Genomic DNA, 20,298 nt, shown 5'->3' with positions numbered 1-20,298 from the left:
ACCAAAAATGAACCCCAACCGCAGGGTTCAATTTTTGAACCCATAGGGTGCTGATTTTGCATCAACCTTTCGGGGTTCAATTTTGAACCTTTATTTCTTAGTGTGCAGGGTAGCTACTTCAGTTCCAAAAATTCCTGCAGCAGAGTCTCGAGAACACCTAGAATCTTACTGCACTGTGTAATCTTACATGCATTTGTGTAAAATGACAGAAAATTTGTATTTGTTTTTGTAGCCTTACAAATTTATTGGAATAAAACTTTTCTCCCCTTTTTTTTAACAGACCTGTTCTGTAAAATTGTAGAAACAATTGAAGAAATATTTCTTGTTCTAAATATTTACAGAATAATTTGGTAATTTCTTTCTGTAAAACCTATTTTTAATTGTTCTTCTGAAAATCTTCAGTTTTTTTCAAACAGTGAATGACTGTCTTTCTTCTATCTATCTCCCATCTATCTATCTATCTTTCTTTCTCACTCACTCTCCCATCACTCTTTCCCTCCTATCTCTCCCGAAAATCAACGTTACTTATTACTATTATTATTATTTGGTCATTCTTCTCTTTAATTGTGTTTCATCATTTTCCGCAGACTTATATCATTGTACTCTTAACGATTATGTGAATTTTTGTTTCATCTCATATTTTGTTTTCCCTATCTGTACTTCCATTATTTCATCTTGGAGGTTTTACTCTTCATGAAAGTCTACTTCTAGTTGATGTCTCCTGTTATCTTGAATTTCTCAATATACCTACTCACTTGACAATACACATCTCATCGTTTTATACCTCTGAGTCAACTTTCATTTATCATCGTCTTCACTCTCTGAAATGAATTATTTCACTATTTTCAACATCAAACCTCACTAACTCTGTACGTGACACTTATACTATATTGTCATTATCATCAGTACTACAAACTTTTCACCATTTATGCCAACATCATAGACTGTTTTTACATTTTCTTTATTTAAAAAAAATTGTCATCACGATCTCGTCTTTCAATATGACTTAATGGGGGGATTCGAACAGAAGAAAAGTCTTCTGTAAATATACGGGGGAAAATATTGGTGAAGGTTTGTAGAAAAAAAGACCAAATATTACAAAAGATATTAGAATCTGAAGTTTATGGTTTGTGACATCACATACGAGCAGTTGAATCATTGTAAAAAAGAATAAAATGCTAGTATTTTATCGCTTTTTTGACCGCACGATATATTGAAGAACTGCGCCTATATGACGTCAGGTATGAAAACATTAAAATTCTAATAACATTATAATTTTTCTAATGTTTGATAGGTTTTCCCAAACCTTCATTAATTTTTTGTTTATCAATAAACTTTTCATCAGGGCGAACTCCTCTTTCATCTGTTAACTATTGTAATACAGAATAACTATCTGACTTGATACTTTCATACTGTACAGTTTTGGCTAGTATAATTTTTTTACATTATTAATCTATAAATGGGTTAGAATAATGATCATTCACGCCTGCAAAATTACAATTGTTAGAAGAGAGCGTATAGGAAATCGCATTCAAATTTATATTAAAGATATTAAATAGTGAAATAACATATTAAACATGTTCATTCATTTATCGTAATCGTTGTGGTAAGCTAGAAATAAGACATCAAGATAATAAAGAAACTTTGAATCTCAAGAAGGATTTGAGTTATATCATTATAGTTACATTTATGATATAAAAATGATGATTCATTATGAACTCACAATGGGCCATAATGACTCCATAACGTCGTCATTAAATTACTGCATTCTCATTGGCCTTGAAAATCAAAGAGAAACAATTTAATATCATATTAACATTGAACCCTATACTTTAAAAACCAATACAGCGATCCCACCCATGAAAATTATTTGTGTTCGGTGTATTAATAATGCAATCTGTTGTATGGAGCAAAGTGGCTCAATCATAGAGGGCGCCCGACTGGTTGCTGATATAGGCCTAATAGCATTGGAGCTGCAGAAACTACTTGTACTTTGGACTGCGGGGATGATAACGATGAACATGAAGATTATTATGATACTGTTGATGATAATGATGGATTTAGAGATGATGTTGTTCTATGATTACAACTGATGTAATGGCGGTGATGATCTTGATAAAGACTAGATGTTGTTGATAGCAGGAATCACTGGATTGCTATATGGAGTTTCAAGTTTGCTATGGAGTTTCACAAGGTAGCACATAATAATGGACTATTACGCCCTTATTCTCAGCAGTAGTGTAATGAGGCAATAATTTTGAGGGGGGGGGGCAGTCATGGTCTATGGAGCAAAATAAATTTGTACAAAGATAAGTTTTAACATACCATTGAGAAAAATATATCACTGACATTTCTCCATGATTTTCCCGTTCTGTTTATTCCTCTTTTTTTGTTCTTGGTTGTGAAAATGTTGATGAGGGGGCATATTCTCCAATGATGCAAAGTATAAAGACTGATTTCTGTGATAAGAATGAAAAAATGCAAAGCTCCCTTTTCATGATATTATGGTAATGATAGCGAGTAGTCCTTTGCCTACTTGGAGATTCCCATGTTCGTATACGTTAAGTTTACCCGATTTTATTAAGTCTCCTTTAAAGATATGGAAAATATTGCCCCCGAAATGTTTTATAAATGGTATTTATTTGAGCCATATCATCAGTAATTGATTGATTGATTGATTAACAATGTACATCTATGAAAAAACGCCTATAGAAATCTACAAAACTACATCAATTAAGTCTAGACAACTAAATTTACACGAAGAATTTTACATTAACTTGCAGTTAGAGGTAGGCGTATATTTTACATTAACTTTACATTAACTTGCAGTTAGAGGTAGGCGTATATTTGCAAACCCCCCCACCCCCTCCACACCGCTTCAAAAAAGATACCAGGAACTGACACCCCATTCACGCCAGTATAATGTTAAAGATGTTTTGATTGGTTTGTGATCAAAGTCATATTTAAAAGTAACTTGAATCAAACAATTCAGAAATGATCTCATCACAGCCAATGGAAAAGTGGGAGGGATATACATTCTTCCATCCTCGGCGATTGACACCAGTCCGAAACAATAGTGTAAAATAAATCCTTATATTCGAGATACATATTGAATTAATACTTGATGTTTTGACAGAAAGAAGTCTTGAAGATGTACCAATGTTCAATTTTTTATTTATTTATGTATTGTATTTTAACTTATTATTTGTTTTAATTTCATTTATTTATTTTTTATTTACCTATTTTATTTATTTATGTTTTTTTTTTGGGGGGAGGGGCAATTGGTATTTTGGCTAATGGCAGAAAACCTTGTCTGGTGAAGTGGTTAAGAGGTGTTTGTTTTATCATATTAATATCAAATTGTCACTGAACTCATATTGATTAATGATAATATTATCAACAAACCGACAATGTTGCCCGATGTAGCCATTTCCTCTCCAATGTTTTAAATTCATAACGAGAAATATAAGCATTTAATAGACTGTAAAAAGGTTACACGGGAATTGGCTTAAAAAGGAACATGGTATAATCGTAACAAGAGTCGAACAACATTTGTGATCTGCCCACTAGACTAATCAGTTATTGACATTCCCGGACACTTCTGCATCTGATCTGCCTCAATCCTGTAAGGAAAAAAAAGTGATTAAATGATTGAATTTTAAAGCAAAAAAAAACCACCTTTTGTTAACTATTAGTGCCCGAGTTACATTTTTCTATTATCATTGGATGCGCCAGAAGCACAAGAGGGCGTGTGTTCAGCAACTGGTAGGATAGTCTGACAGTTCAAGAGTTCTATCGACCAACCTAATCATCACTATCAATCATCAATGATGTCGATGAACTAAATGCACATAAATATGACAATGGCCCGTGTTCTGAACACGAGTTTAAATAAAACCCTGGTTCAAAGTTGTGGTTTAACTATAGAGTGCCAATTGGAGCACAAATCCCTTACAGTACACATTCAGTTTATTAACTCATATGACTCCCAAATTGTTCATAAATGTCTGGGAATTATAACTGAAGTATTTTTTCTTCATTATGAAAGCAAGCAAAAAGAAAACAAAATAGTAAACATAAGAAATATACAATACAAACATAATTTTTGAATTTTGGCACCCTATAATTTTTTTTAGGGCAGAGTTAGACAGTGGTCTAAGTTAAACCTGACATCAGACTACGGGCCATTGTGCTTGTGGCAACAACTTATTTAAAAATTCTCACGTGTTGCCTTATTCCATTAAGCTAAACAGGTGCATTTAAAACCTATCAATTTGCTTCATTTCATTAACTTAAATCGATGGATTCTAACTTAAGTTCGATAATAAAGTGATGTTTACGTTCTACAAAATGGAATACATTATTGATTATCGCTCTTCTTCTGTGCCGTATTCACAAACTTTGGTTAATAATTTTAGGTCTCTAAACGTAAGATCTATGAGTAAAGGCTTCGTAGAAAGCATTTTCTGCAACTTACTTGAGTTTGGAGAAACTTTCGGAATGTTTCATCAGTGTAGAAAGTTTCTCTTCCAACTTCTCTCTCCGTGTCTGAAGACTGTCGCGTATTTCTTGAACGCATGTCTTCATATAATATTCATCGGTGTTATCACAGAATCTGCCAAAATATAGGTCGTGATTTCTCAGGGCTGAATTTCGCTTAGGATTTCATTCCGTTACAAATTTTTCATCTTTTTATAAAGCATGGTAAAGGATTCTATAGCACATAGGCCTAACATATTCAATTTTTTTTATTCCATTTTACTCATTTGATGAACTAAGAAATCTAGAAAAAGGTGCTAATTACACCCAATCAGTATGATAACATTACAAAACAATATTAGCGAAAGCAAAATTTGAATAGAACCATATTTAACGACTTAGAAGAATAAATTGAAAATTCTCTCAATCAAAATAACAGCATGTTCACGTTTGGTGTACAACCAACGTCCAGATAAGATGTAGGCCATATTTTGATCCAATCACTTTGCCTATAGCTTATAAGTTATAGTTGGTCTAATTGCTAGAATACTAAATAATCACTAAAATTAATCATCCTTGATCTTTTACCATTAGTTCGTCTTAGACGAATCGAAAGTGAACAAAAAATTATTATACTTCGCAAAAATTTAGTTCAGCAAAACTAGATATCACACGAAATGTTTATTAGGTTCCGTAAAACTTAGGCGAAGTATACAAACTGGTTGTGAGCAAAATGAAATTGATCCATAGTGTTGAAAAAGAGAAGAAATTACTGTTAGGACATCGGCGTTCTGCCCCCCCCCCCTTATTTTTCACGACCAAGACCAAAGGACTCCATGGAAGAACAGTGGTATTTTATTAATACCGCTGAAATGGGCCATCTTCCATTATGATCCATATGATCTGTACGTTATATTAAACTACAATTGACTGTTAATTAGATCGAGCGGTTAAAACCAAGGCGATGGTGTGCCAAATTTACTCACTCTTCTACTAGTTCGTGACAGTTTTGTCTCACATGAGGACAGATCAAGGAATCTTTCTGTAAAGCAGTAAGCTTCTGTAGTTTCTGCTCAATGGAAGCCCTTATCCATCGCCGAACATGCATGAAGAAAACCCCCGTAGTAGCAGCCATGCCGCGAATTATGACGTTGCGTTCAGCGTCGGTTTCCACTGCATGAAATAATGAAATAATTCTGAAAATATTATTTTTGGTGTCCTCGAAATGTATCGCAATAGAGAGGGGTGTTGCACCAAAAATTGTCGCCCCGTGCAAAATTTGACACTTCAAATTGCCACCCCTGCATAAATTGTCGTCTGGTTGTAGTCGAAACGGAATTAAACCATGTATAGGATGAGGTTAAACGGCCATTTGCCAAATCGGGTTTAGTCCAAATCGCAATTTACCTTTGGGGAGGCTAATATATAGCACGGCAGTAGATCCCGTGGAAAATTCGGTTTTTTTTCCACATGGTCTAACAACAGTTGGACGAATTCTCCGTTTGTCTAATAACACGCGGGCTTAACCCATTTGGTCTACTAACAATTTGGTCTAATTTGCAATTGGTCTAATATATATACTTGGTCTAAATATTATTTGGTCTAATGACCAATAATAGCCAAATGGTCTTATTGTATCTGCGACTCTTCATGACCTATTTTGTTTGATAAGTGTTAAGTGAAATGGGGCGACAAATTGTGTTGTCCCCTCCTCCAAAAATTGTCGCCTAAATGAGGCGACAATTTGTGGTGCAACAGGGGGTGATGAGTTCTGGTACGGATCATACCCTTCCCTCTGTCTGGGGCAGTGCCGTCATAATTTTGGGGGAGATGGTTGATGAAAAGTACCGATGATATAGTATGTCTAACCAATCAAGTGGGCATGGTGGCTCAGTGGTAGAGCGTCCGACCGAGTCATACCAAAGACTTATAAAAATGGGACCTTCTGCCTTCTTGCTAGGCGCTCAGCATTTAGAATGTAGGACTAATAACATATTATGTTATGCAAGGCCCGCTGGTAGAACAGTTTCCTAACTGAAGTGGCAACAATTGGTAAATAAAACTAGAACTGCAATCGTTTCAGAACGATGTGCATGCATTGACGCCTCTGATTTAATAGAGGGCAAGAAACAGAAAGAGATAGAAAGAAAACTGTAGATGATATACATTCTCAAAATATTAGAGGGCGCTATTTCTTAAAGGAATGGTCACTGATGCGTAAAACACAGTTAGATTATGTGAAATGATACAATTGGCAAACCCTGAAAATATGAGACAAAAATAAATTCAAAGGAAGTTATGGCAATTCAACTATTTTAAGACTTTGCAATAGAGGGCGCTATTTCTAAAGTTATGGTCACTAATTATGGATAACATGTCTACCAAATTAGAATGAATTTTGATGAGGAACGGTGGCAGGGGAGGACTAACAAATATTACATGTTAATCAAATTGGATATTAGCACATTTTGCTGTCCATAGGAAGTTACATTCTCGAGTAAAATTTTTTAGACCATATTGGCGGCCCATACGTGGTTGTTGAAAATGTGTGCATTGTGAGCAGTATACCATGTGTTCAGATTGACTTATCTTGAAATTTTCTGTTGTAACCTATGTCGTATTTGGTATCACTGGAAAGAGTATTCCAATGCGGTGACATTGATACCACTTTTATTTGTGTGGAAGCAATAGACCGGAAGTAAATGCCATATAAAGAAAGACATTAAAAATGAAGGTTTATCACAATAATTTTAAGCTACCGTCAGCAATTTGTTAGTTTCTGTTACAAAACATTAACGAACTGTTTAAGTATATATCAATACTCATATCTGCCAAGTTAAAAAGAATAAGCTTCAATAATAAGGAAATAAGAGCAAGTTGAAGTTGTGCTGGCAGTAAAGTGCATTTTTGGGTATTTTGCTGATTTTCGGGAGCATTTTTGAGATATTTCGTCAGTTGTAAGGTATATATTTTTTTAAATGGCATGAAAGGGCATATCTTGAAGACCCTAAATCCAAGAAAGGGTACGGGTTTGGCCATGCATGACGCAATGAGGGGCATTCAAAGGTAAGCGTTTTTGAAACTTTAGAGGGCGCTATTTCAATGACGGAAGATCAATGATGCGTGAAAACTTAGTAGCATGTATGTTATGATACCGTGATCAATTTCTAAAAGAATGAGTGCAAAATGAATAAAAACAGAAAAGTTACGGCCATTTTACGACTTTTAGACATTACATTTCAATAAATATGAAGTTTTTGAAGGAAGGCTATTTCGGATTTGAATTTAAGACATGAAGATGGCATTTTGAAGGTCAAGTTATACGTCGCAGATGATGGAGCAACTCTTTGACTATCTATAGCAATTTGTTAGAAGTCTGTAGCATGCAGGATAACTGAGATATGAAAGAATGAAGAATGGTATGCAAATGGACTTGAAATTGACAAAATGGCGCCTGGATGGTCATGCATGAGTGATTTTGGAAAATGGAAGACGAGAGGCACAACTAGGGATGCTGGACAACATGTCTACCAAATTTGGATGAATTTGGATAAGGGACGGAGTCAGGGTAGAGCTAACAAAACCATGTGTTAAACAAATGGGATTTTGGTGGAAGAAGAAGAAGAAGAAGAAGACTAGAACTGCAATCGTTTCAGAACGATGTGCATGCATTGACGCCTCTGATTTAATAGAGGGCAAGAAACAGAAAGAGATAGAAAGAAAACTGTAGATGATATACATTCTCAAAATATTAGAGGGCGCTATTTCTTAAAGGAATGGTCACTGATGCGTAAAACACAGTTAGATTATGTGAAATGATACAATTGGCAAACCCTGAAAATACGAGACAAAAATAAATTCAAAGGAAGTTATGGCAATTCAACTATTTTAAGACTTTGCAATAGAGGGCGCTATTTCTAAAGTTAAGGTCACTAATTATGGATAACATGTCTACCAAATTAGAATGAATTTTGATGAGGAACGGTGGCAGGGGAGGACTAACAAATATTACATGTTAATCAAATTGGATATTAGCACATTTTGCTGTCCATAGGAAGTTACATTCTCGAGTAAAATTTTTTAGACCATATTGGCGGCCCATACGTGGTTGTTGAAAATGTGTGCATTGTGAGCAGTATACCATGTGATCAGATTGACTTATCTTGAAATTTTCTGTTGTAACCTATGTCGTATTTGGTATCACTGGAAAGAGTATTCCAATGCGGTGACATTGATACCACTTTTATTTGTGTGGAAGCAATAGACCGGAAGTAAATGCCATATAAAGAAAGACATTAAAAATGAAGGTTTTGCACAATAATTTTAAGCTACCGTCAGCAATTTGTTAGCTTCTGTTACAAAACATTAACGAATTGTTGAAGTATATATCAATACTCATATCTGCCAAGTTAGAAAGAATAAGCTTCAATAATAAGGAAATAAGAGCAAGTTGAAGTTGTGCTGGCATTAAAGTGCCTTTTGGGGTATTTTGCTGATTTTCGGGAGCATTTTTGAGATATTTCGTCAGTTGTAAGGTATATATTTTTTTAAATGGCATGAAAGGGCATATCTTGAAGACCCTAAATCCAAGAAAGGGTACCGGTTTGGCCATGCATGACGCAATGAGGAGCATTCAAAGGTAAGTGTTTTTGAAACTTTAGAGGGCGCTATTTCAATGACGAAAAATCAGTGATGCGTGAAAACTGAGTAGTATGTATGATATGATACTGTAATCAACTCCTGAATATATGAGCTCGAAATGAATAAAAACAAGAAAATTATGGCCATTTTACGATTTTTTTACTTTACATTTTAATAAATATGAAGTTTTTGAAGGAAGGCTATTTTGGATTTGAATTTAAGGCATGAAGATGGCATTTTGAAGGTCAAGTTATACGTCGCAGATGACGGAGCAACTCTTGGACTATCTATAGCAATTTGTTAGAAGTCTTTAGCATGCAGGATAACTGAGATATGAAAGAATGAAGAATGGTATGCAAATGGACTTGAAATTGACAAAATGGCGCCTGGATGGTCATGCATGAGTGATTTTGGAAATTGGAAGACGAGAGGCACAACTAGAGATGCTGGACAACATGTCTACCAAATTTGGTTGAATTTGAATGAAGGACGGAGCCAGGGTAGAGCTAACAAAACCATGTGTTAAACAAATGGGATTTTGGTGGAAGAAGAAGAAGAAGAAGATTACGGAATAGGAATATGGAACAAGAACAATGCATTGTCGCCATTGGGCGTCAATGCAAAGAAGAAGATTACGGAATAGGAATATGGAACAAGAACAATGCATTGTCGCCATTGGGCGTCAATGCAACAATATCAAAATGAGTGAAATTCCTGTATAGTTTAAGTAGGCCCTAATGATTGATCAATCTAAAGCAAAAAAACATCAAATTACACGAGTTTATATTATGATTATTTGGCTATCTGAAGAAAAGGCGGTAGATCGTAGCCTTGTGGGAGTTGGCTAGGAAGTGATTGGTGGTGCGTATTGAGAGACCATCGCTGTGTAGGCCTACTTCCCGCCTTGGCTATCACGATTGGACGTCGCGATGTCCTCCAGAAAGTGCACCCCAAGCTGCTGAGATCCGTACAACTACAGGTAATTCCCTGTACAGTGATCTGTAGATCTGATGCGTGGATCATCTGCCGATTTTGTCATCCCTAAATTTCCCTACTTTCATGACATTCGCAGTGGATCAATCTTCCATCACGTGTGAAGATGGGTCTCCCTTTGGTACTAACCTGAACTGAGACGTCGACGAGTAGTGGCAAACGAAGTCCAAACAGGGCGGACAGTAATCTCAGACAATACCCTCTTTACAGCTGCTTTGGGAATCGGAGATCCAAGGATAGAGCTCGTACTCTGTTCGTTCTCGTCCTGGTTTTCAAGATAGGTCCCAGGTGTGTTGTGAGGAAAATTAGTCATGTGCTTCAGATAAGATTCTATAGTCAACAAAATAACCAAATACTTTTGTTTGATCCCGGTGTTTGATACAATATATGTTTCTATATATGAATATGGAAATTGTTCAATTTTTTCATATTTCTATTAATTGAAATCAATAGCATCATATACAATAGTTGTTTACGGTGTGTTTGAATTAGGAAAAGTATAAAACAAGCACTTGCACCTGCTCATAAACTCATATTCCTAAAATAGGAATTATATGTATATATAATATATGTATATATATATATATATATATATATATATATTCATTTATACCCCTCAAAAAAAAATTGGAAATTTGAGTTTGGCCATTTAATTTCTCCCAACCCCCATCACCACTGAAACAAAAGAAAGTGACTTTCATTATTGTGTCATTTTGCAACTTTTGAATTTGACCTTGCCCCACATTTTAAGGCACTGCACCTCCATGTGAACCATAATCATATCATACACGGTATCATTTAAAGAAAATTAAATGATCCATTTATTGGTATCAACATTAATATTCAATAAAACCGAGGAGGGATTATCGATCAAAGTCATGTATAAATAAAGATTTGGAGGTAAAATATTCAGCCGAAGTAGGAGACCAACTTTTCAAATAACAACGTTTACCCAAGTTTACCAGACCGGTTTCTCACATTTCCGTATGGGCAGGAGGCATTCTCTGAAATTCTGTATAGGTTGGCGGGAGAGTACACTGTTTAAAAAGCCTGATTTTACATACAAAAACAAGATTTTGCAGAAAGCAATGACAATATCATTCTGTAAATTCATAAATTGTAGAATTTTTCTACAATTTAACAGAACATGTCTGTTTAAAAAGGGGGAAGGGAGTTTTATTTAAGGAAATTTGTAAGGTCCCATACACAAAATACCCATTTCCTAAATTTTACACAATATAATGAAAGATTACGCAATCTAATAAGAGTACAAGTGTTCCCGAGATTATGCTGCAGGAACTTCTTGTTTTTAAGGATAACTGAATTTTCTAACAGTGTATAGCTTGTTATCACATGATATGACATGGAAAATACGTTAGATTAACAATTGGGGCGCTAACATCCATTTACTTGCCTGACCACCCGGTAATAGAGCGATGTTATACAGTGCGTATCAAAAAAAGTTTACACTTTGAAAAAATCCTGTAAAATTATACATTTGTAATATCCTGAAGATTTTTCCACTTTTTAACATTGGTACAGATCCATTTAAGCAAATGACGATATAAATATCGAAAAATATTTCCGCTTGAGTGAGCACCGCTTACTTTTGAAAAGTTAGTGAAAAATGATTTGCGCAGAACTTTGAAATAGCTATGCGAATAAAACTAAACCATTATCTTGAAGAACACGTAGAATTTAGCAAGTAAAATTGATTTGAAGATATCTTTGACCTCTTTTAACTTGTTTCCTTGCCCAATACACTTCGAAGAGTGCATTACGCCTCGCCCCACTCCCCCCTCCCCCACACACCAAGGCCATCAAGACGATATTTGATTTACACTGAGCTGTTATTTACATAAAATGAATTAGGATTGATTTTCAATTTGTTAATGATTGTTAAGCTTTAATTGGGAAAAGTGTGGAGAAACAAGTATTAAATAAAAAATTAAATGTCAACCCACTTAAAATAATAAAAAAAAACTTAGTGAAAAAGTGCTGGAGATGTCTGATGTAAACTTGTGTTCAGATTCAATTATGTCCTCAGATCCAGCTGGCACAAAAAGGGTAAAAGTTGTTCTTACTAAGTGTTGAAATTTCAATTTGGGTGGCAAATTTGTTTTAAAATGCTTGAATGTATCTGTTTTATCTTAATTGACTAAAAGTGCAAGGGAAATGTAGGGAAAATTTATCGCAGGGTAAGTTTGATTTCGCCCTTGACACTGTGTGAAAACGAGCATTTCTGCGCAGATTTCTGCGAGCTTTACAAAAATGGACAGTGCTCACTCAAGTGTAACATTCTGTCAAAACCTTTACTTTCATTGGATAGATGAGAACCAAACCCAAGATTATATGTGAAAAAATTACTCACATAATGTATATTTTTTAATTCCCAGAGCTTTTTCAAAGTGTAAACTTTTTTTTGATACGCACTGTATAAAGTTCCTTAAGGTCAGGATAGTGTAGTGTGGCCGGGGGTTCTAACAGGTCTTCCTCGCAGTCATAAGCAAGCCAACCCAAAAATAAAGATGTTGACCAAATGTAGTGTAGTAGGGTTCTGATTTATTGGTCTGCAATGCAGACCTCACTAGGCATTGCCTTCACAAATTATACATTCAAATATATTCAAAATGAAAGTCACATGATAAATTCAACCAATAGAGAAACAGAGAATGGAAGAATCCAGAAAAGTGGAAGAACCAAGGGTGAAAGGTGAACCATTGAGGATGAGATAGGATGATATGAATGAAGAAGAATGTTCTGAATGTAAATGAGAAAATGACAATAGAATCATGTGAAGCTGTATGGAGTTGGAATGGCAATGGAATGATGTGATGAAGAAACTAAGGAATGAGAGAAACAGGTGTGTGACAAAGGTATAGAAATATCAGTGAAGAGAAGTATGGAAAGCTAAGTGTGAAATAAACAATTACTTTTCAAGGTTCAAGGTTCAAGGTTTTTTATTCATATCAAGCATACCACACTTTCAACAGTGTCAACAATAATATTATACAAAACAAACAATAATATCATACAATACAAATTATTATAGGTAAGCATAAATAAATGTCGTGAAATATGAAAAGTATACTTAATATATTAGAAAAAAAGTACTAAAATGCATTCTTGTAAATTGTTGTAATATAATGACAGTGAAAGAAAATGTGAGGTGAAGATATGGGGAGCCAAAAGTAAAAGCAGAGCTTGTTGGTTGAAGGCTCCAAGGAATATGCAGTGAGAGTCCCGTAAAAATATCAATACGACAAGAGAGGAATAAATAAAAGGGCAAACAAAAAGTAAACAAAAACTAGGGATACACAAATACATAAATGATGAGTAGGAAGAAATAAGAGTAGAAAGCAACAAATTGAATTGAATTCGAGCCTGTAGGAAAATGGAAATAAACATTGCTAAGAGTGGGAAATGGAAAATTTATGGCATAAGGCAGCAATAAGATGAATGGACATCTTCCAAGGATTAAGACAACCCACGCGCGACGACGATAGAGGAGCAATGAAAGAATAAGACATAAAAAAAAATAAATTTGGTATAAACCCGTAGAGCAAATGGAATGAGGCTATAACTAATTAAAAAGGTACACAACTGTGTTTGTACTAAGTATAGTCCTTTAGAAGATGGTGTTTCAGCTTTCGTCGAAAGACATATATTGAGGGTGAATGTAAAAGATCATCATGGAGGGCATTCCAAAATTTAGGGCCTGTAAAAGTGATATTCCTTTTGGCAAATGAAGTTCTTACACGAGGAAGATGAAACAGATTACTTTGCCGAGTAGGATATCCATGGACACTGCTATTTTTTGAAAAAAGGGAGGCAATAACAGAAGGTATATCATTGGCATTTAACTGATACATAAAGATTCCTAAGTTATAGGTATAAAGATCAGTAATACGAAGTAGTTTGTTTTTTAGAAATAATGGAAATGTATGAGATAGGTAACCAACACAATTAATATTTCTGATTGCACGTTTCTGGAGTAATAAAATCCTATCAAGCAGGAATTTTGCCCCATTGCCCCAGGCTAAAATACCATAGTTGAGATAGGATGATATGAGAGTAAAGTATAGTGATAATAGAATATGGTGAGGAAATTCATGTTTCAGTTTATTTAAAACTCCCGCGTTTCGAGACAGCAACTTACATAAGTAGTTCACGTGAGTCTTCCACGATAAATTAGAATCTATATATATGCCAAGGAATTTTGTTGACTCGACTAAGTCAAGAGGAATATCATGTATAAATAAATTGCCAGGAAGTGTTGAAAGTGAATTACTGAAGAGCATGTAGTGAGTTTTGTTAAGATTTAGAGATAGTTTATTGGCATTTATCCAACTTTGAACCATTTTTAACTCTTCATTAACAATATCAAGGAGAGTTTGAGGGTTGTGATGGGAGTAGAATATGTTGGAGTCATCCGCAAAGAGGATGAATGACATGATTTCAGAACAATATTGAAAGTCGTTTATATAAAGAATAAAGAGCAAAGGCCCTAATAGCGATCCCTGTGGAACGCCACAGGATATTTGTCTAAAGTAGGAATCCTCACCATTAATACTCACAAATTGGTTGCTGTCCGATAGGTAGCTCCTGAACCACTCCAAGGCCTTTCCTCGTACACCATAATTGCTCAGTTTGTACAATAATATATCATGGTTGATGGTATCAAAGGCCTTGGAGAAGTCCAGGAAAATTCCAACGGTATGAAAAGATTTATCGATTGCGCGGCTAACTTTATCCAAAAATAGAAGAAGGGCATGAGTTGTAGAATGATTTTGTCGAAAACCAAATTGGGTATCGGATAAGATTTCATATTTTGTAAGAAATTTCACTGTGCGAGCATAAATCAGTTTTTCCAAGATCTTGGAAAGTGCAGTTAAAAGTGATATTGGGCGGTAGTTTCCGAGGTCTTCTTTACTACCCTTTTTGAAAATAGGTATAACTTTTGCAGTTTTCATTTTTTTCGGCACAGTTCCATTAGACAATGATAAATTAAAAACATATGTTAGGGGAGATAAAATTTCTGTAATTGTTTTTTTTAGCAAAGAGTTGGATATACTATCGAACCCAGCACTTTTGTTTATTTTCAGATTGTTGACTATGTCAAAGACTTCATGCTCAAGAATTGGATCTAGAAACAGCGTTTGAGGGTTTGGCGTTTTTAAGAACTGTTTGAAATTACAATTTGATTCAGAGACATTTCGCGCCAAATTTGGGCCAATGTTGACGAAGTAGTTGTTGAATTCCTCAGCAATTGCAAGAGGATCCTGTACTTCGGTTTCATTTACTAGAATTCTGGAAATAGGAGTTGAGACTACCTTGGTTTTCAAGACATCATTTATAACTTTCCACGTCTTTTTTAAATCGCCTTTGTGAGCATCGAATTGTGAGGAGTAATAGTTCTTTTTAGCTAGTCGCAATGAAGTTGTTAGAATATTACGATATCTAGTATACTTAGATTTGGTTGTGGTGTTTGGAGTAGTTTTGTATTTATAAAAGAGGTTGTTTTTTTTATTTATAGATTTGAGTAGCGATTTGGTAATCCACGGAAGCTTAGGAGTTTTTTTATAGTTAGAAACATGGCTTCTGCGGAATGGAATAGAAGAATTAAGGTTATGCATGAAGATATCCATAAAGTTATCGAAAGACGAATCAGCATTGTCTGTGGCATATACAGAGTTCCATTCAGCAACAGCAAGTGCCCTAATAAAATTGTTAACGTTATCCTCCGAAAAGTTGCGGGTCTTAATGTTGTTGGCTGATGCAGGCAGACAGGGTGAGATTGGATATGATATTAAGTTATAAACAGGAAAATGGTCCGAAATGTCGCTGACTATAATCCCAGATTTTACGTTATTTGTTTTATTAACAAAAATATTGTCAATTAGAGTAGCTGATGATTCAGTTATTCTAGTAGGTTTGGTAATAGTTGGGACGAATGAATAAGCAAGTAGCAAGTCAAGGAAGTCTTGACAGTCTGAGTTTTCATGATGCTGGAGGAGATTAAGATTAAAATCACCCATAATTGCACAGGATTTGTTAGTAAGAGAGCAGGAAGATAATATATGGTGTATAGATTCAATGAATTCGCTAGAATTAGAATGTGGAGGTCTATATACTACTCCAACTATCATATTACCCTTGCTTTTTAATTTAATTTCAATGAAGATAGTTTCTAATGCATCAGATATTTGCGTCAACTCTTCGATGACTTCAAAGTTAAAATCAACCGGGACATAAATTCCCACTCCACCACCTCTTTTGCCAATGCGACTAGAAGAAACAAAGTTAAAACCATTCATAGAAAAATAAGAGGATGGAGTGTCTTTAAGCCAAGTCTCACTAATTCCTAAGATAGAATGATTGAACTTTAGCTGCTTTGTGAAAAAATCCAAACGATCAAAGTTTTTGTTGAGACTTCTGATGTTAAAATGTAAAAAGAGAATATCATTGCCGGAAACAGATTCCAAAGTTGAGAAAAAATTGTTCTCTGTTACATGGTTTGATGAAAAGGAATCGAATGGAGTGTCTTCTGCATCAAAGTCAAAAAGAAGTTCAGGTGTTTCAAAGTTAAGAGAGCTGTTGTCAAGCGAATTACTAGAGGACTGGTTAGTATGCATATACGGTACATTAGATGAGGTACTACACATGGATGTGTAAGAAAAATTTGTCAGTTTTAAAAGTTATAAATTGAAGGAAATCCATAACTAAATGGACAGAAGTAAAAAGAAATCCATTCGCAATATATGGGGAAGTTATCACTAACATATCGTGGCGCGTGGGAAGTAAAGTAAATTGTGGGTAAGCAATTGGCAGTGTTAATAAGAGTTGCTTTTCCGTTACGAAGGAAGGACGTCGATACTCAAATAGAGGGAAGGGGGCAGGCTGGAATAAACATAGCGAAGTATACTTGAACAAAGAATAAGGTGAATAAAATGGTACTAAAAATAAGATCATGAATAAGTAAAAATATTGGTATTGATATAAATAACAGGACAAGCACTGCATATTGAGTGATGGCGCACTCTAATTCAAGCACGAGCGAGCTGGACTACTGCCATTAAGAATAAATTATTAGATGATAATAAGACGCATTATACACTGCAAAAGAAAAGAACGAAGTGCCAACCCAGCATCCACAGCGCCTGCATAACGACTGCACCGCGAGCGCCGATCCGCCGGGTCAGAAATTTAAAGGGAAACCAAACGATCGGAACGAGCCGGCCCGTGCCGAAAAGGACAAATCAGAGAACGAGAACCAGGAAAGTCCGAGAGAAATCGGACAAGCACTGAGAGAGCTATGGGCACCCAGATACCGCGACCGCCGCACAGTGGGCCAGAATGAACCCAAAGTGCTATGGAGATCCCCCCACCGGCAAAGCGACAAAGACGTGCGATGCCACGCGCGAACAACTCCATCTGCTTGACTAAAAAAAAAAAAAAAAAAAAAAAAAAAAAAAAAAAAGAGCTGCACACAAGCGACACCACACACCCCATCGCACCGTCACCGGGAGGACCCCCACAGCAAAGCATCAGCGATCGCAACACCCAAACGCCCACAACCCACCCTCCAACACCCGACCGACTCCCCTCAAACCCCCGTTGATCCGCTCCCCGACCCCCCATTCCCACACAAGCCACCCCGACCCAAAGGCACCGTTCCCTCCCGGACAAATAAGGCAAAATTAAACTCTTAAGGTCAATAGCAAATGGATTTGTTGAACATGTTGAGTGAGGGATCAAATTATAAGCCCAAATTGCTATTTCTTGACAAAATAACACTGCGTCACCAATGCACTATCTCGTGTCATCAGTATATTAATTAAAACAGCAAAGTACCGACAGAATGACTCACAATGCTTTACATGATTTTTTTCTTATTTCCACCGAGAGATGAGATGATGTGCATTAATTTCATGTGAAATTCTTATCCTTTTCATTCTTTTGTTTTATTTTGTTTTATTTATTTTGACAGGAAATCGTAAAAAATACAGAATGCGTATTGCTGTGCATGCGGGGGATGGATGTAAAAATATAGGTCTCACCCCCCCCCCCCCATCAAAATACCAACGCCCGGTTGGTTCATATAAAAGTAAATAGCAAGATTTTCTTCACCTCGTACATCGAATGAGTAGCCTTCACAAACATGGTTTGTAGCTCGGTGAAATTCATTTAGGATCCGACGATACCACAGCAGGATCGCATTCTTCATGAAAGAAAAAATGCAAATATGTTTATGTCTGACAGCTGTTACGAATATGAAGAAGACCAATAAATAATATTTTTTCATTCCTCCTATAAGCAATCTGGAAGGAATCCAAATCATTACTTTTGTCACAAACGCAAGTTTTTTGACGGGGCATTGTGGCCACGCGGAATGGTTTTGAAAGTTATTGAGATAGCCTTCATGACCTTTATTTAAAATATGCTTAAGTTATTTAGTTAAATTATAAATAAATGTCTGCTTGCGCTTCACGCTCGCATTATTAATGATACCCAATTAACCATACCCTATTCATGATTTACAAAATATGAATAGAGCGTCCCGCTTTTAGGTCTAAAATCTCAATTTTCTTCCGCTCGCGCTTCGCGCTCTCATTATTAAAATATGTACTGTATTCGCGGCTAGCTGTAAACAGTGCTTAACAGGTCCCTTTCCAATCACGCTAGAACATTTATTAAAAATGTATGCTCCCGCTTGGCGTTCACAGTAGTTATCTAGTTACATTTGCATCTTGTTCAGGATCACAAACATTTGCCAAGAATGTTAAATTTTCAGGACAAAGTACAGGAGAGAAAAGAAAATCGCTCGTACTTTTTACATAGGGCCTATGAGATTATCTCATATTTATGTTGCTTTATAAAAATAAAGCTAAAAAGTGACTGATCGGGGAAAATATAGATGAAGATAATATCGGTCCCCATTCCCTATTGGCGAAAGTCGGATCCGCCCTACAGAAAAAAAATGTTGCCCCTCCCCCCTGAAAAAGCAAGGATCTCCTAGTGCCCCATTCCCGGAAAAATCCAAGCTACGCCACTGTTACAAATGTAATTTATATATAAAGAATAAAAAGGGGCATAAATTTGATCCTTGTGGCATTCCGCATTTCCAATAATTGTGATGAAGTACATCCATTATATTCTGTAAATTGATATCTATCAGAAAAATAACTCTTGATCCATTTCAAAGGTATCCCTCTTGCACCTAAATTACCTATTTTCTCAAAAAGTTTCAAAATTACCTATTTTTTCAAAAAGTATAGAAGAAAATGTTATGGTTATGGTATCAAAGTCCTTCGGTTCAGTGGGTGCATTGTACACCAATCTATACAGTCACATGTACAGTCACTAAACATCAAACAGTTGATCATTTACATACTGATAAAAGTAGATTTTCATCATGAAAGTACCAATCTCAATAAAACCCTTATGGCTACGTAGAATAAAAACAAATTGAATGCAATGTGCATTTTGGGCGAGAAGTGTCTAAAAATAGTAATAAAATCATATAAAAAAAGTGTAGTAATACTACAGTGTACATTTTGAGAGAGAACCAACAACAACATGAATATTGGTCTGATTCAAACCTCACCTCGGCAAACTGGTGGACATTGTCTTCCTCGAAATCTTCACTGTCTGAATTTCTTTTCAGCGTCTGAGACATCTTTTCGCTTACTTCAGTCATGCAACGAAATATCTACACCCAAATAGAGACATGAAAATTCCCGGTTACTAGTACTCTATGTAAATTAAATTCAATGTTTTAATTTCCAAATCATTAAAAATTTACAAATTTACAACACAGGATATCATATAAATGCATTTCAAATCATTAAAAATATACATATACTGTATAAAAACAGTAGATGATAAATGTATGGAAGCTTAAAAGTGCCACCGAGATGTTGAGATAATTATCTCGGGAAGTCGACATCTTGATAGCAAAATATAAGATGACGAGATCCTGGATCTCATCATGTTGACATCTTTTAGAAGAGATGATGAGATGACGAGATCCTGGATCTCATCATGTCAACATCTTTTAGAAGAGATGTTGAGATGACGAGATCCTGGATCTCATCATGTCAACATCTTTTAGAAGAGATGTTGAGATGACGAGATCCTGGATCTCATCATGTCGACATCTTTTAGAAGAGATGATGAGATGAC

General features: G+C 35.6%; 1 protein-coding gene across 1 annotated transcript in view; it reads right to left on the bottom strand.

Moving 5' to 3' along the window:
- Positions 1-3,272: 3,272 nt before the first annotated feature.
- LOC121426386 (transmembrane GTPase Marf-like) overlaps positions 3,273-20,298 on the bottom strand; it is a 35,546-nt gene continuing 18,520 nt past the window's right edge. The window contains exons 11-16 of the mRNA XM_041622676.1: positions 19,721-19,825; positions 18,244-18,334; positions 10,243-10,443; positions 5,466-5,652; positions 4,478-4,615; positions 3,273-3,623 (exon numbers count right to left, since the gene is read on the bottom strand). Of these exons, the coding sequence (XP_041478610.1) occupies positions 3,572-3,623; positions 4,478-4,615; positions 5,466-5,652; positions 10,243-10,443; positions 18,244-18,334; positions 19,721-19,825 (774 nt within the window). The 3' untranslated portion in view covers positions 3,273-3,571. The remainder of the gene's footprint in view (positions 3,624-4,477; positions 4,616-5,465; positions 5,653-10,242; positions 10,444-18,243; positions 18,335-19,720; positions 19,826-20,298) is intronic.

This window comes from Lytechinus variegatus, chromosome 1, assembly GCF_018143015.1.
Source record: "Lytechinus variegatus isolate NC3 chromosome 1, Lvar_3.0, whole genome shotgun sequence".
Taxonomy (NCBI): domain Eukaryota; kingdom Metazoa; phylum Echinodermata; class Echinoidea; order Temnopleuroida; family Toxopneustidae; genus Lytechinus; species Lytechinus variegatus.
The sequence above is the reverse complement of the archived record's forward strand: the minus strand, read 5'-3'. Positions and strand labels throughout refer to the sequence as shown.